At 35.3% G+C, this 17,787-nt stretch overlaps 1 protein-coding gene across 2 annotated transcripts in view; it reads right to left on the reverse strand.

Moving 5' to 3' along the window:
- ELF1 (E74 like ETS transcription factor 1) overlaps positions 1 to 17,787 on the reverse strand; it is a 114,163-nt gene that overhangs the window by 40,183 nt on the left and 56,193 nt on the right. For both annotated transcript variants that reach the window (XM_016205398.2, XM_087814310.1), the window contains exon 2: positions 14,594 to 14,943. In XM_016205398.2, the coding sequence (XP_016060884.2) occupies positions 14,594 to 14,665 (72 nt within the window). In that variant the 5' untranslated portion in view covers positions 14,666 to 14,943. The remainder of the gene's footprint in view (positions 1 to 14,593; positions 14,944 to 17,787) is intronic.

Raw genomic sequence — 17,787 nt, forward strand, 5'->3', positions numbered from 1 at the left:
AATTTGGAACATGAGGAAACAAAAAACACCCAACCAGAAGAGCAAAAAGAAAAAAGAATCCAGAAATATGAGGATAGTGTAGGAATCTCTGGGACAACTTCAAATGGCCCAATATTCGTATTATTGGGGAGTCAGGAGGGGAAGAAGGAGATCAAGAAATTGAAAACCTATTTGAAAAATAATGACAGAAAACTTCCCCTACTGGTGAATGAAATAGACTTCCAAGTCCAGGAAGCACAGAGGGTCCCAAACAAGAGGAACCCTAAGAGGCCCATACCAAGACATATCATAATTAAAATGCCAAAGGTTAAAGACAAAGAGAGAATCTTAAAAGCAGCCAGAGAAAAGCAGTTACCTTCAAGGGAGTACCCACATGACGATCAGCTGATTTCTCAACAGAAACCTTGCAGGCCAGAAGGGAGTGGCAACAAATATTCAAAGTGATGAAAAACAAGAACCTACAACCAAGACTACTCTACCTAGCAAAGCTATCATTTAGAATTGAAGGTCAGATAAAGAGCTTCTCAGATAAGGAGAAGCTAAAGGAGTTCATCACCACCAGACCAGAAATGGTGAAGGGTCTTCTTTAAGAAGCAGCTAGTGAACAAAAGAATCTGACAAACTAAATACACCCAGAGACAATGACGCATGCAACAGACAATCATGTTCCAGAGGGAAGAGGGAAGGGGGCGGTGGAGGGTGGGAAAAGATTAACCAAAGAAGTTATATGCATACATGCATAACCCATGGACACAGACAATAACGGGGTGAAGGCCTGAGGATGGGGTAGGAGTGAGGTGGAGGGGGTCAATTGGGGGGGAAAATGGGACACCTGTAGTACTTTCAACAATAAAGATAAAAATTTTTAAAAAAAAAGAAAATTAATGAGAAAATAAACAGCTAATAAGACAAATTATCCACTAACAGATACTCTAGAATAATATTAAATCAGAACTGGAATCCAAATAACTTTAGTAAATAAGCTAGGTTATCCCAAACAATACCCCGGGTGCCTCTGTAACCCTACACTAGGTATCTGTTACAGAATTCTAATATAATAGTTCTTCTTCTTAGTCAGCAGTAAATGAGATAATATTGTACAACAGAAAATGGGAAGAAGACTTCTGGTCAAGATAGCAGTAAATGCAGTACACGTGGCCAGAAACGCAGGCACCCTCTTAAAGGGCACAAAGTTTCGTGTGCAGCCATTCTTGGGATCTGGCAGAGGGAGGGCAGAATGGACTAAAGCCGTGTGAGGAGAATCCAGGGATCCTGGCTCTGGGGATAGACCTCAGAAGGCAGCCATCTGGATTCCTGTGCTGAGTCATTCCCCCATATGGCAGAGGACATCTTCCTCAGGCAGACATTTACCATCCAAGCAGCTTTTGCCTGGGAGTGGAAGCAATTGCCCCACCCTGTTGGAAAACCTCTCCCCCCACCCTGTGGAGTTTCTATAGCCTGAGGCTCATTAAGAGACTGAATAACAATCATCCTCTGGGTGCTCTGAGTCTTTGTCTGATTGACTTCTGGAACCAGGGCTTGAGAAAGCAGACCTTGGTGCACATCTTGGTCCTTTCCAAATGCACCCAGCCCCAGCACAGGGAGCCACAAGCTGTGGAGTGCAGAAACCTTCAACCAGGATACAAAAGGCCAGTCACAAACACCATCTGAATTGGTTTGCACCAGAGACCATCCAAAAGACTGGGAGTCCTAGTAGATCTTCCTAATGCATAGAAACAAATCCAAACAGGCAGCCAAAATGGGAAGTCAAAAAAACAAGTCCCAAATAAAAGAACAAAAGAATTCCCCAGAAGAAGAACTAAACGAAATGAAGATAAGCAATCTATTAGATTTAGAGTTCAGAATACTGATAATAAACAGATGCTCAACAGCATGAGAAAAGAAATGGAAACTATGAAGGAAATTAAAAATGACATCGCAGAAATAAATACATAGGAAGGAATGAACAGCAGATTAGGGGAAGCTGAGGATCGGATCAGCGAATTAGAAGGCAGGGTAGAAAAAAATCACTCAATCAGAGAACCAAAAAGAAAAAACAATTAAAAACAGGAGTACTTCCTCTAGCCGGTTTGGGCATAAAGAAATAAAATAGCAATAGATAAGTACCTATCAATAATAACCTTAAATGTAAATGGATTAAATGCTCGAATCGAAAGATATAAGGTAGCTGAATAGATAGGAAACAAGACCCAAATATATGTTGTCTAAAAGAGACCCACCTCAAAACAAAAGACTCACACAGGCTGGAAAAAAAACCCCAAAACAAAACAGAACAAAAAACTTCTGGAGGACTGTAAGGGAAATACAGACAGCAACACAGTCATAGTAGGGGACTTTAACACCCCACTGACTTTACTGGACAGATCTTCCAGACAAAAAATCAAGGAAACAGTGACTCTAAATGACACAGTAAATCAGATGGACTAAATTGACATTTACAGAACATTTCACCCCAAAGCTGCAGAATAGGCATTCTCCTCAAGTGCACATGGGACATTCTCAAAGATAGACCACACGTTAGGACACAAAACAAGTCTCTACTACTTCAAGGAGACTTAGACAGTATGTTGAGTCCTGGAGAGTATTATGCTAAGGAAAATAAGTCAGTCAGAGAAAAACAAGTATCACTTTATCTTACTCACATGTGGAATCTAATGAACAAAATAAACGAATGAACAAAATAGATCCAGAAAGATAGAAGCATGGAACAGACCAATGAATCTCAAAGGGAAGGTGGCAGTGGGTGGGTGGGGAGAGATTAACCTAAATCTTACATGCATATATGCATAACCCACGGACACAGACAATAGTGTGGTGAAGGCCTGGGGGGAGGCGTGCAGGGGGGAGTGGATCAGTGGGTGAAAAGGGGGACATCTGTAATACTTTTAACAATAAAGATAAATTAAAACATTAAAAAAAGAGAGAGAGATGTATATTCAGAATAGACTATTTTAAAATGGGTCAAAGATTTAAATAGACATTTGTAAAAGGGCCAATAAGGTCATGAAAGGATGCTCATCATCATTAGTCATTAGGGAAATCAAAACCATGATGAAATACCACTGCACACACACTGGGATGTAAAATAAAAAACAGAGGCAATAACAAATGTTGATGAGGATGTACAGAAATTGGAACCCTCATACCTTGCTGTGGAATTATAAAATGGTGTAGCTGCTTTGAAAAATAGCCTGGCAGTTCTTCAAAAGGTTGAACATACAATTATCATGTGACCCAGCAATTCTACTCCTAGGGGTTTAACAAGAGAATTGAAAATATGTCCATACAAAAACTTGTATACGAATATTTATAGCAGTATTTTTCATAATAGCAAAGAGGAGGAAACAACCCAAATGTCCATCAGTGGATAAATGGATGAAAAATATGGTATATCCATGCAATGGAACATTATTTAGTCATAAAAGGAAATGAAGTACTGATACATGCCACAATATGGATGAGCCCTCAAAACACTGCACTAAGTGAAAAAAAGCCAGACACAAAAGGGCAGATATTGTATAACCCATTTCTATGAAATGTCGTGAATAGGCAATCTGTAGACAGCAGAAGAGTAGTTACAGCAACTCAGGAGATAAGAATGGAAAGCTCCTAGCTGGGACATGATTTCCTTTTGGAGTAATGAAAATGTTTTAAAACTAGATAGTGGTGATTGTTGCATAACCCTGAGAATTATTCTAAAAGCCACTAGATGGTACACTTTTAAAAAGTAAATTTTATAGTATGTGAATTATATGTCAATAAAGCTATTATTTTTTTTTTAAATGGGGAAGAATATCACAGGGTGATTTGTGAGAATCAAGGTGCATGTGGAGAAGACTAACTATAAAGGGCTCTACAAAATGTTAGGCAGTGTTATTTTTATACTTTACTCAAGATTAAAGCAGGTTGCATTTTCTTGGCACAAAGCTTAACATCTAAAGCAGCATCAGGGCAACAAAATGTATGTGTTTCTATTAGTCCCCTCATTTCTCAATGACTCTGTCTTCAATATGCTAGGTTTTTATAGATTATGTACCTTCTATAAATGTCATGATGGCCCTAGTCGGTTTCGCTCAGTGGTTAGACTGGCTGGCCTCCAGACTGAAGGGTCCCAAATTTGATTCTAGCCAAGGGCACATTCCTCAGCTGTAGGCTCAATCCCGCCCCGGCCCAGCACGAGAGGGAGGCAACCAGTTGATATGTCTCTCTCACACTGATGTTTCTCTCGCTCTCTCCCTTTCACTCTTTCTGGAAAGCAATGCAAAAAATATCCTCAATGAGGATGATAAATAAATAAATAAATAAATAAATAAATAAATAAATAAATAAATGTATGTTATGATGCAGATAATGCAAAAAATATCCTCAATGAGGATCATAAATAAATAAATAAATAAATAAATGTATGTTATGATGCAGATAAATATCATGTTACAGCCAGTGGCTTATTACGTATAAGGGAAAAATGATTAAAATACCTGGTAATTAACACAGTCAAAGTACTTCCTTAATCTAATGAAAAGGAAACTCACTATAATGCTATGTAAAGTGTCCTTCCCCAATCTTTATCTTTGAGAGTTCTTTAATATAATTCTACATAATTAAATAGAAAATAAAAATAAAGTGGTATTCCAACATGGTGGTGGTGATGATGATGATGAAAGTTAAGTAGTTCACATGGTTTATCCCAGTTAATCCCCACCACAATATGCTGTTTTGTTGACACTTGTCAACCAGCTAGGAAGAGGCAGAGCTTCTGCACCCAGGCAATCTGACTCCAGAATCCACAAGCTTAATACTACAAAAGACTACAAGTACAGATCCTACAGATAATTATAATCATCATAAAAGTTTCATCTTAGTTAAAAGCTTGGGTTTAAAATATATATATGTTTGAACACTATATTAAGAGCTGCTACTGAAAAGGTTTATTTTATTTCTGTTGGTTCCAGTAGAGACAAGTGTTTCTGAAGAAGCCTAGCTTCTCTCTTGCACAGCACTATGAAAAATAGAAAGGTCTTAGTGAAATGGTCTTTTCTCCAGACTTCCCCAAGATAATGTTTGAAACTGTAAATCCCTGAGGAGTTGATTTAGCTAAATCTAATCCCAGTTTAGGTCTTTCATAATAATTGGCCTTCTTTAGTCTTTGCCCAGATTTTTCTTTTTTCAGCTAGGATAAATCACAACTTGGCCATGAATTTCGAAAAGTAAAACAGTCACTGAAAACAATCTTAGTTTTGTTATTAGAGTGCCTACTTTCAAAGTTCAATATATTGGAGGGTTACGCACACGTGTGTGTGCGTGCGTGTGTGTGTGTGTGTGTGTGTGTGTGTGTGTGTCTGGATAAGTGTGAACAAAATCCGTTACAAGGTTAAAAAAAAAAGGCACATTTTGAGAGGTGTAGCAAATTTTAACCAGGTTTAAATGTTTACTTACAAACTAACATCACAGCAGTCACTACCAGATTGATAAATGTTTTTAAACATGCAGATTCTACATGCAAATATTTAAGTAAAATCATAATTAAAGAATCAATTCCTATTTCTAAAAGATGAACTTTGACAAGAATCTTATGATATGTATGAATCGCTGAATAAAATGAGGCAGAGTTTCCTGAATATAGGCAGTTTAGTTGTAACAAAGACTTTTCCAGAATGAAAAAGTCATACTAGCTAGCTGATCATAGGCAATGACAGAAATTAGAATCACTCAAAAAAAAAAAAAAAAAATCAACTCCAAGTCAAACTATGTCAAAACAAACAACATATTATAATGTTAAAGGAGAGTGCTCCCTCATAGAATGAATCTGCAAGATTTTTTAAATCCTGAGTGACAAGTTTATTGGCTTAGTCTAGAACCAAGGCAGTCATTCTCAAATATATAAAAAAGAACATTAGGAAAAAAAGCCAAATGATTTTGTCTAACTACTATCCAAGTTATAAAATTTGCCTTCATTGCCTCACATACCCAAAACAATTACGTAATATAAAGTACATGATGGAGCACAAAATGCTTCTTACACATTTAATTTAACTCATCATTACTACAGTAACTCCCATGTTTATTGACTACTTCCCTTGTACTAGGCTCTTGCTAACACTTTACAAAAACATGTAAAGCTCATAACCTTGGGAGCTAATTATCTTATTTTTATAAGGTGGAGGAAATCAAAGCTCAGTGAAATTTAAAATCTTGTCTGAATTCACAAAGCTAGTAAGTGGTGGTGCCTGGTTCCCAAACTGACATTCTTGATGCCACATCACACAGATTCTTAATTGACAAGAAATATCAATTTTCAGAATTCAATACTACGTCAAAGATGGAGGCAGTTGATCTGGATTCACACAAATAAATAACTTTTTTTTACAAAAACAATCTGACAGGTTAATCTTAAATACCAAATTATTTTTGAATGCGCTTATGTGTTGGGGCAGGGAAGGGGGGAGGGGTTACCAGTTACTTGAGTTTCCTTGTAGCTGCTTTCCTAAACATAAATGGAATTTTCCCTAAATATTCTTGTTCAGTTTTACTGCCCATAGCAGGAAATAAAGCGTAATGGGATAAGTGCACAAGTCATACAAAACCATAAAATACAAAAAATCTTTAAATTGTCATCTAAAATATCACCTTTTAGGTACAGAAAATTCTCCTTACCTAACCCCAATCCCCATAATGCCCAGGCAACTTTCCTGGGCCTGCCTCATACCTTTAGTGTTCAGTGTCACATTAGGCGGGAACAGAGGAAACATATTAAGCTCACAAATATATCACCAGTCATTACATTATAATATAATTCTTCCCAAAAAAATATAATTGCCCTAATATTGAGAATTTTGGCTGCTGAGTTTAAAAAAAATCCTGGCTGTATGCTAACTTATTTAACATTAGGCATATTAGATTTATGAACATTATTGGGGCCATCATTTTTTATTTTTTTAAAAATATATCTTTATTGATTTCAGGGAGAGGAAAAGAGAGGGAGAGAGAGAGACAGAAACATCAATGATGAGAGTCACTGATCGAGCCCACAACCCGGGCATGTGCCCCGACCAGGAATCGAACCCCGATCGCCTGGATCCCAGGTCTATGCTCAACCGATGAGCCATGCCCGGCCGGGCGGGGCCATCATTTGTTAAATTCACTCTAACAAAACATTAACAATCAGTTTTCTTTTTACTTCACTAAATTAAAGGACATTACTTCATCAATATTGTCTAAATAGTGTTGACGGTGACTCTGGCTTAAAAAAAGTCAATAATACAATGATACTATCTGTTTATATAATGGTTTATACGTTGTGTGTTAAGTGAAATGGAGAGGTGGCAAAATTTTCAAGATCACATAGCTAAACTGAATGCATCAAAAATGTACTACTTTCCTATTTCCCCAGTAAAGCTGTACTAGGTGATTAAGCACTTTCTGGGAGAGAGAATGGAAGTTGAATTGACAAACACAAACCTCATTAAAAGAATAGCATTTTGGGGAAAGATATACAAAATGGATAAATAGAAATACTGATTCCCTTCTCTGAGCCTCACTTTCCTCATCTGTAAAGTGAGAATTAGAATACCTAATTCATAAGACTGTTGTATAAAGCTCATAGCACAATCTGCAGGACAAAATCTTCAGTAAACACTAGTTACTAAATTTCATCAGTGAATGTTTCTGGAGCCTGATTAGTCCATGTCCTACTCTACACAATGATGTCATCCATATTCTTTTTAAGACGTTGTCCTGGGGCCTCTGTGTGACAGCTAAGGGACATTAAAAGAAGATCCTACAAAAGAGAGTAATAAAAAGTTCCTACTATTCCCCTTGCCAGCTCCTCCTTCAAAATAACCATCAGCTTCCTTGCTGCCAATAGACGGCAGGAAGATAAGTCAGGCCAAACACTAGGCCATAGGTAGGGTTGTCCTTTCACATAACCTGAAGAGGGCCTCAGGCCTTACGCAAAGTTAGACTTTTCCCAAAGATAAATCAGGCTTGTGTTGGGGGCTCTATGGCACAACTCCTATGATGAAGGCTTTTCCAGATATATAGAAAAGAAACAAGTAACCTCTGTATGTTAGTTTTACAGATGGCCAAACTTTTAATGGATTTGATAAACCTGATCTGCCAAGATTAAAAAAGAGGGCAACAGGAACAGGTAGATTGGTTCATAAAACCTGTAATTGTATGTAAATAACAGAGAATCCACTGTGTCCATGCATAGGTTAGTATCACCATTCCAACTTCCTGTCCTCCATACCACTGGTGCTGAACAAGTTACCCATTGAGCACTATCAACTCATTCCTTCTACTCTAATTTTGAGATACAACACATAACCCCTAACCTAACAGAATTTTACCATTCCAGCTGGAAAATGGTAGGTTGGTGTTATCTATATTCTTATGTATATTTTCTCAGTCTACAGAATACAACCTCATTCTCAAGATGCAACCACGTGAAAAACTTTCTCTGCAATTTCAAGGAATCTCCCAAGAAATAGAAAAACTCTATATGAAGGTTAGTTTTTCTCTTTTTTTTTTTTAAATTTAAATCTATAACAGAGTAGACAGAAAACACATCCATGTGCCTACCAACCAGATTTAATAAATGTGATTAGTCATTTAATGGATTTTACTTATTTATAATTTCAGTTACAATTTTTAAAAATTACTTTGAGATGGTTTTCATTGAACACATGCTCCATGAATATTTATTTCTGGTCTTGGAACTATAGTGATATGGTCACATTGCCCATGCACTAAGTGAGAATGTGGACAAATAGCTCCCAGAAAAACGTACACTGTATTCAAGAGAGGTCTCAGGACAGGACAGGACATCACCTCTTATCATTCAAAGGTCTTCTGATATGATAAGGGCCATAACTGAGCACACATATATCCCACATCATTTTACCAGGAGAAAGAAAAAAATTTTTAAGAGGACTCAACCAATAAATGTATTATAAATGATGTTAAATGTATTGGGAGATATTAGGGGAAGGAGGCATTCCCTTTCTTCAAGTAGTTTAGCACTTCTCTGGGGGAAATTAGTTTATATATATGTGTGTGTGTGTATGTGTGTGTGTGTGTATATATATAAATTTAACATGGCAAATGTGTGACATTGACAATAAGTGATATATGAACAACAGGATAAAGTTGTTAATTCCTGGAAGGATGATTTTAGGATAAATTCCTGGAATAAGTAGGTTTGTCCTAAGATCTGGAAAGATGATTAGAGCTTAAGTAACAGGTATGAATGTGGGAGATCAAACAATGGGGAAACAGTATTTGGGAAAATTATACCATAGGCTAGCAAAGTTAATGTAGTATAAAGAAGAAACAGCCCTGGCCAGGTGGCATGTTGTGGCTGGAGTGTCGTACAGTACGTTAAAAGGTTGCGGGCTCTATTTCTGGTCAGGGCACAGACCTAGGTTTCAGGTTCGATCCCCAGTTGGGGCACATATGAGAGGCAACCAATAGATGTCCCCCCTCTCTCTCTCCCTTCCTCTCTTTCTAAAATCAATAAACATATTCTCGGGTGAGGATTTTAAAAAAAAAGCTATGAAAAGCTTCTAAGCATAAGTTAAGGTGTCTAGATTGCTTATACAGTCAAGAGAAATCCATCAGAAGTTTTGGTACACTCTCCTATTCTAGATCACTTCTTCGTCTGCCAGATAAACTGGATGGTTCTTCAAGAACCAGCTCAAATTTAACTTTCCCTAAGCTGCAATGCAGTCAAAGACTCCATTCTCTGTATCCACAGTGCTCTGGGCTAACCTCTGTCACACTAAGTAGTGATTCCCAAACAGTGCATTCGAATTACTGGGCAGCTTGTTAAAAAAAAACAAGGCACTGTTTACCCTTTAGCCCCTAGGAGTACACAGTCTGAGCAAGCCAATCTACATCTTAAGAAGGAATGTCATAAGACCACCTTCTTATATTGTGATGAGATTCTATAAAAATACTTGTTTCACTTTCCCAAGCATGTCATAAAGCTTCTCATAGTGAGCTAACTCTGTTAAGCATAAATAACTATGATGTGCTAAGATCTACTTTTAGAACCAATAACTGAGAAAACATGACATATCAAAATTATAAATGATATATCAAATGATATAATAATATATCAAAATTATAAAAAACATTAAACAACCAGCTGACTTTCATTAAATTCTGGAATATTTGAACATATAGTCGTTTCCTTCTCTCTAGAAACTAGTCTCCACAGCCTTCAGCGTTCTTCTTATTCTCGTATACTCACCAGGCAAACACGCCTGTTTAATAAGGTCAAACTGAGGCACCTTCAAGTAAAAGTTTACCACAATTCAATTCTGATGGTGTTGCTCTTCCACAGAAATACCTCCCTCATTCCAAGCTACAAATATTCCCAGTTTGGAATAGACAGGAAAAACAGATTTTTAAGTGGCTTGTCAACACCAACAATGTTGATATTTCCTTTTCAAACACCCACCTACAATCCCTGCCCAAAGGAGTTTTTCCAAGCAATTTTCAGAAGAGTATGAATTGATATAAGGGAAAATGATTAAGGTGGTGGCAACCAGACATTAATGGTGTCAGTTTCTTTAGACAACTACAGTTATAATCGCAGGCCACAGCTGAAAACAGGAAATATATTCTAATCTGGAGCCTTCAAACAGTGATTTTATAAAGAACCAACTAATCAAACCAATATAGGACTATAAAAAAGAATTAATTATTTTAAAAGACAGAAATAATTTTAAACTTTGAATAGTTAAAATTTCAACAGAGGTTTTATGTAATTTAACAAGCTGATTCGAAAATTCATTCAAAACTCTACCCCCCAATTTTTTTTTGGTGGGGGAAATCTTACGAAATGTCAAATTTATTAAGTGATACTTATGAAAGCAATGTGATACTTATGATATTTATTGGCACAATAAAAAACAGTTAAATGAAACAGAATACACTAGCAAGTTCAAAACTAAATTATGAACATATGGTAATTTAGTATATAACAAAGGTGGCAGTCTTAGTGTGAAAATCACAAAACATTCAATAAGTGGTGAAGGGCCAGCATTCTCATTTGTGGGAGAAGAGAATCGTCAGATTCCTATACCTCATTCTATAGAAGTAGATTTCATCTGAACAGAAGAACAAAACATATGTAAAACATACTAGAAGAAAATATAAAGAGAACATTTAATAATTTTAGGGGTGAAGAAAGCTTAGTAGACACCAAAAAATGGTAAATTTTACAACATAAATATTTAAAATTTCTATAGGGCAAAAGATATTATACTGTTAAAAGATGGCAGGGACAAAATATCAGCCTTGTGTCACAAAAAGAGAGTTAATCATTAACTGTACAGTGAATTAGTTAGAAGACAATGATATTAATGTAATAGCCGTAATATATAAAGAACTACTGGGCAAAAGGATATTAGTAAGTAATTTGAAGGAAACTTAAATGAAAAATAGCAATAATTAACAATTCAACAGCCTCACTGCTAGTAAAGGAAATATCAAATTAAAATAGTAAAATGTAATTTCACCAAAAAAGACTGACCAAAAAGAAAAAATAAGATTTCTGTTAGCAATGGTTTAGGAAATATACTATTGGTGGTAGCAGAAACTGATACAGCCTTTTTGAAGAATGATTTGATAGTATGTTTATGCTTTTAGTAAATCTACTTTTAGAAATCTTATAGAAGTAATCACACAAATGTGCAACAATATTATACTATTATATAATTATACACACACAAAGAAAGATGCAATAACAAAATGATAGTGCTCGGTAAATATCAGCTATGTGCCAAACATGGTTCTAAGAGCTTTATATACATCAATTCATTTAATGCTCATAACAATCCTATAATACTAGGTCTATTATCATTCTCATTTTGTAGATAAGGAAACCAAGGCACAGGGAGGTTAAGGGACTTGTTTAAGGTCACAGAGGTGGCATAAGGATTCAAACTCAGGTGTTCTGACTCCAATATCTGAGCTCTTAACCACACCCAAACTAGGATGTTTATTTCAATACTGTTTATAATAGCGAAATGCTGTTAATAGCCAATTGTCCACGATCAGAGAGCAGTAAAGTAGAAAATGATCCATCCATCATGTGAAAAAATAAATGATACATTAAACAAATAAGTCACAAAAACAGTTTGGCATACTTTCATTTGTATCTTAAAAACAACCTCTGGATATAGGTTTGTACGTACATATAGTATTCTTTTGTTTAGGCCTTTGTCTACAAAAACTAAACATCAAATAGTCAATACTGGTATCTTTGGGGGAAGAATAGAATTAAGGAGTGAGGAGGAAGAGAGACTTGCACTATTTATTTTACATATTTTCATATTAGGTAACTTCTTTTATAATTGACATGGTATTATTTTTTAAATTAAAAACAAATTTAACAAGCAAACAAACTGACACTACTGGATCTACCCCCATGTGAATCAGTTAAGTTTGCTGTACCAAAGATTGAACTCTAAACCTGGCCAATTACAGTGGTACCTCGGTTTACAAACGCCGTAAACCTGGAAGTAAATGCTTTGGTTTTCAAACACGCCTCAGAAGTTGACCATGCCATACAGCTTCCACTGAGGGCAAGACCCTGAGACCTAGCTGTCGGCTGTTGATCACTCAGTTTTCGAACGTTTCAGAACTCGGTCTTCTGGAACAGATTACATTCGAAAACCAAGGTACCACTGTATTCCAAACATTGTTGACACTAATTATAATACAATAAGATTGGCATATATCATTGCAAAAGTGTTCAACATCCTTAGTGAGAGTCAAACTGCTTGGGTTCAAATGCAGCTCCACTATTTACCAGCTGTATGGTATGGTTTTAGGCAAGCAACTTAACCTCTCTCCATGTCTCAATTTCCTCATTATAATATACAGATAATAACACTTGCCTTATATGTTTAAATATTTGTAAAGTCCTTATAATAATACTTGCACAAAACTAATATGTATTCCTTTTGTTAGATAAAAATAAATAACTTAAGAAAATATACGCATGTGCATTCTGATGTTAAGCTAAAAGCACTATCTCCCTATCCAAAAACATTAGTAACCTCTCCAAGATAAACTAAGTGTACCATACATAATAAGGGGAAGTATTATTTTACAAAACTTTTTAAAGGCTATATAGACACATGTATGAATACTGCACCATAATGTAAAAAATATATTTCTTATGGTCAAAATGTGTCAAAGCTACTGCACTGGAGCACACCAGTTAGTGGCTTAGAGCTTTGTCCTCTGCAGCCACATCCCGAAAACAAACCTCACCACAGCAAGCGAGGGATCGTTCATCTAAAAGGGTTACACAGTAAACACACTGTTTTTAAATCTTAAGATATACAAAAATGTCTGCTTTAAAGCAAATTCAAAACACTTTCTCCTCCTAAAATATCTTTTCTATTATCTCTAGATTAAATCCATATAAGTATTAATTTATTTTTAATTGGGACCAAGCAATCCTCTCCCTCAAACTTTTTGCCTCTCTACCCAAAGCTCATCTTAATTTTAAGGCACCTTAATCCAAATTCTGATCTTTTGTAGTTTTATTTATAATTTTTTAGAATTCTGTAATTTCAATAGACAATACAAACAGCTAAGAAAGTATAATGCCCTGTCAAAAGTAAGAATTGATTCTATTATCAATAGTAACTTCATCTAGAATACAAGCTTGACATATTATAATTGATCTATTAAAGTTAGGTATTTGAAATTAGGCTTATTTCAGTATATAAATCAAATTTATTAGGCATTTTACACCTGCCAGTCCCCCAAATATTTTTCCCAGTACACTTATACCATTTCGCCCACATCACGGCCCATATAGCCTGTTTAAAATTAAATAAATTATAAAGTCCCAAGAACCCCTAGCCCACTGCTGCGCCCAAAAAAGAAAGGCCAGAATTAACTTAGATCCTTTTTTAATATCTCCTAGATCCTTTTTACATTCTAGAAACAGTAATTTGCATATCTTGTATAAATTCAGTAAGAACCAATTTAGAAATTCTTCAGTTCAATCCCCTCACTCAAACGATGATGAAATCCAGATCTAGAGAAATAAAGTAACTTCCTCAGACACATATGCTTTGGACTGAAATGATATATGATTATAGGACTGCTAACATATTTTTATCAGCTTGAAAAAATAGCCTAGGGTTATAAATATTAATTAACCACATACATTAAAACTGTATAACTGCAAGCAACTATTACAACCCGTCATATACTATTAAAAATTTTACATGTTTTGTTAGTATGGCTTCTAGAACTTTTCAGATAATTACTTAAGGTATTTAAATCTTATTTTACAGAAAACAAGCTTAACTCCAAAAGTATTACTTCCTTGTTACCACATCATAGCTAAAAGTAAGATTCTGTAAAGAATTAACTAGTACTTAAAACATAACATCACAACTACCTCCATATTTTTAATGTCTAAATTTTTACATGAATAAAGTTTCTCCTACCATCTTTTAAAGTAAGTAATTTCTGATACAAATGGAGAAATCACAATAATAAATTTATTAAAATCCAATTTTTTCTCTGGGTGTCATACCTGTTGTTCATCCTCCATGACGTTACTAGCAAACTCAAATACTAGGTCGTTCTGTTGGACAACAGCAGCCATAATAAAGCATTCCCCTTAGATCCACATGAGAAAAATCCAAACAGGTTCAAGTATCAGGCAGCAGAATCCAGTGACAATTTGGGTAAAAAAACAACAAAAAAACCAAAAAAAAAAAAACCAGCCAGCTAAGTCCGTGAAGTTACTGTATACACAGGTTTTCTTTAGGGAAGGTGCTTCAAATTTTCTTGGTTTCTTTAGAAAAGTGCTTCAAATGTTCTGATACTCTATTCAAACTGAGGCAATTTTTCTGAAATTTTTCTTCTCCGGAACTTCTTCGCCTGAAAAACAAAAGCTTAAGTTAGTTACAAAATCATACCCACTTAGAATATAACAATTGATATCCAAGGGCAGTGTCTCCAAAGTATTTTTGTTAATGTTTTTACATTAACATGACTAATCAACATGACTAAATCAAACAAAATGAACATGACTAATGAACACAGACTTTTTTTAAGTTAGGCACATATTTTCTTTGAAGATTTCATTCCTACTAAGATAAAATCACCTCTCATTACTGAAAATGAAGCCATTCTCCCCTCCCCCCAGTTAAACTATTAAAGTACCAAAAATTTAAAAACATACATACATCCACCCAGCAACAACTAGGTCTGTAATTACAATAAAGGACATTTAAACAATTTTCTTCTTTCCACTAACCCAGCAAACCACATACATAGGAAATGCTACTCCATGAGTAATTTCATAACGTGTATTTTTGCCCTAATAGAAACATTCACACAGGATCTCGATTAGGCCTAATACGTAAGGATTTAAAAGTCTGTCTAATACATTTAAAGTTTAATAAGTACTATTTTAAGAGCTTTTAAAACTAAGCAGAAATTAAAGCCTGCTCTGTTCTTTAAAAAGGTTTCTGATAAGTAGAATGCTTTACCATGCTTAAGCCTGTCTTCAGTGGCTTCTTTTTTTAATGCACTGAAATGTATCCTTATCTCTAGCACAGGCTTGCAAGCAACAGGAAGGAAACAGCACTTGACCACGTCATGGCAAATTAGAACATGCAAAGAACTGCACTTTACAATAGTAAAAAAACAGAAGCGCAACTTAAGAGAGAAAACAATTTCAGAGCGGAGGGAGAAATGCTTAAAAATTACCTTCCAAAGATGTTTGTCTATTTTTTTAAAAATTACCACTACTTACAAAAGTAAAAGGAAAATTTTAATTTAAAAGTTTATCTTAATTTTATTAAATATTACATCATATGGTTATGACCATAAATGAAAATGAAAAGACAAAGATATAAAAATATATCACATTAAATAACATCCAGTTCTTTGAAACAGCATTTACAATTAATTTTAAAGAGGTAAGTTCGGGAATAAAGTTGAGCTGCTGAACGAGTTTCCCTGAAAACTTAAATACAGCTAGCATGTGCTAGCCAAATCATATACTCGGTTTCCTAATTTCAGTAAAGCAAATTTCCTATATATTCTGGACTCTAGGGGTCATCATGGGTGACTATGATGTCCTTAACTATATATCAAAATAAAATAAGGGCTAATAATTCAATTCAGGTGACATTTCTACTGACTGAACTAAATTTAAACTAAATTCTAAATTCTGAACTAAATTCTAAACTAAACCCAGCAGTTTCCCACATTCACCCACCCCACCCCTTTACAAGTTAACTCCAACATTGGGTATTTTTAGCATATTCAAGTAGTTTTTGAACAATGCACTCTATCTAAAAGGGGGGGAAAAGTACTCTGACCTAAATTGATCACAGACAGGCATATACACATAAGATATACATTTGACCTTGGACAAACATTACTTATAATCTTTTCCTTTAAATTACCATCCTAGGCTCCCTATGGTCCTCCACACAAACTACAGTATTTCCTGCCTCCCTTCTCAACTTCTGTTATTCCCATTCCAGGAATACCTCTCCCATTTCTCAGCGCCAGTTCGCATCTTTTCCACTCTTCAATGCTCAACTGAAATACCATTTCTTTCACAAAGCTTCCTAACCTCTATGTCTTGACTGATATGAACCTTCAAAAATATAGCACTTACTTCCCATCCTACAAAGTTAGCATTAATTGTATATTGTCTCACATTTGAAAATTATGTTCCCCTAATTGAACTAAATAAATGTTTGAGTGCCTATTATTTGCAAAGCAATGTGCCAGGTACCAAGATAATTAAAGCAAAACCTCCCTTGACTCTCTGGGAAAGTAGCCATTGTCTAAAATTTCTTCTGTACCTACCAAACCTGTATGCCCATAGTAATAATAAATAGAATTATATTAATGATAGATACTGTTTTAAAAATCTATTATTAGATACTTAAGCTATTTCTACATATATCCCATATAAACAATGACTATAGTGCTGTTGATAACGGGGAAACCATTATCCTAATACAAAAGTTTCTCTGTAAAAGGTTAAATTCAAAAACTATTCCAAAATCCATTTGTTCGAATGGATTTTGTAACACTACCAATGTGAACACATCTATGTAAAGTTAAGTTTCACTTTCTTTTCCACTACAATCATGTACCTTTTCTTACTAGCACTTCCACACTGCTACTGTGCTTTAATGTTGCAATAAACTAAAAGTGAAATGACTGTCCATTTTCGTTAAGCCATGTTAGGATAGAGCCACCTTTACTCTGGTAGGTAGCTTTTGTTCCTTTCAATATAGAAGTTTACAAACTGAAAATGTGTCAGTAAAGAAACGCTCTTGAACTATTTTACTGGCTTAATTAGGCCTTTGACTCTGTCTTTTTTCACTCTTTCCCCTTTTTGCTCTTCTTCTTCCCTGAATAGTTATTTACCCTAAGTCACCAAAGGTGGTTCTTGGGAAAAAATTTTCTAATTCCTGATCCAGAGGTATCACCTATGCATATTACAGGTACTTAAATAACAACGTGGATTAAAATGCTTTCGGTAATAGATGAGAGTAAAAATCTAGATCAATGATTCAAGTTTTCATAAGTAAACTGAGTCTCAGTGCCCACGGTCTCACAGTCTGAAAGGACAATAGAACTACAATTAGAATCCTCATTCCCTAAATCAGAACTCTGTCCAGGATTATAGTATATAGTTTTGCCTCCAAATCTACCCCTATCTTTTATGCTTGGTAGTTTAGAACACAGATT

Source organism: Miniopterus natalensis, chromosome 2, assembly GCF_054644295.1.
Source record: "Miniopterus natalensis isolate mMinNat1 chromosome 2, mMinNat1.hap1, whole genome shotgun sequence".
Lineage (NCBI taxonomy): Eukaryota > Metazoa > Chordata > Mammalia > Chiroptera > Miniopteridae > Miniopterus > Miniopterus natalensis.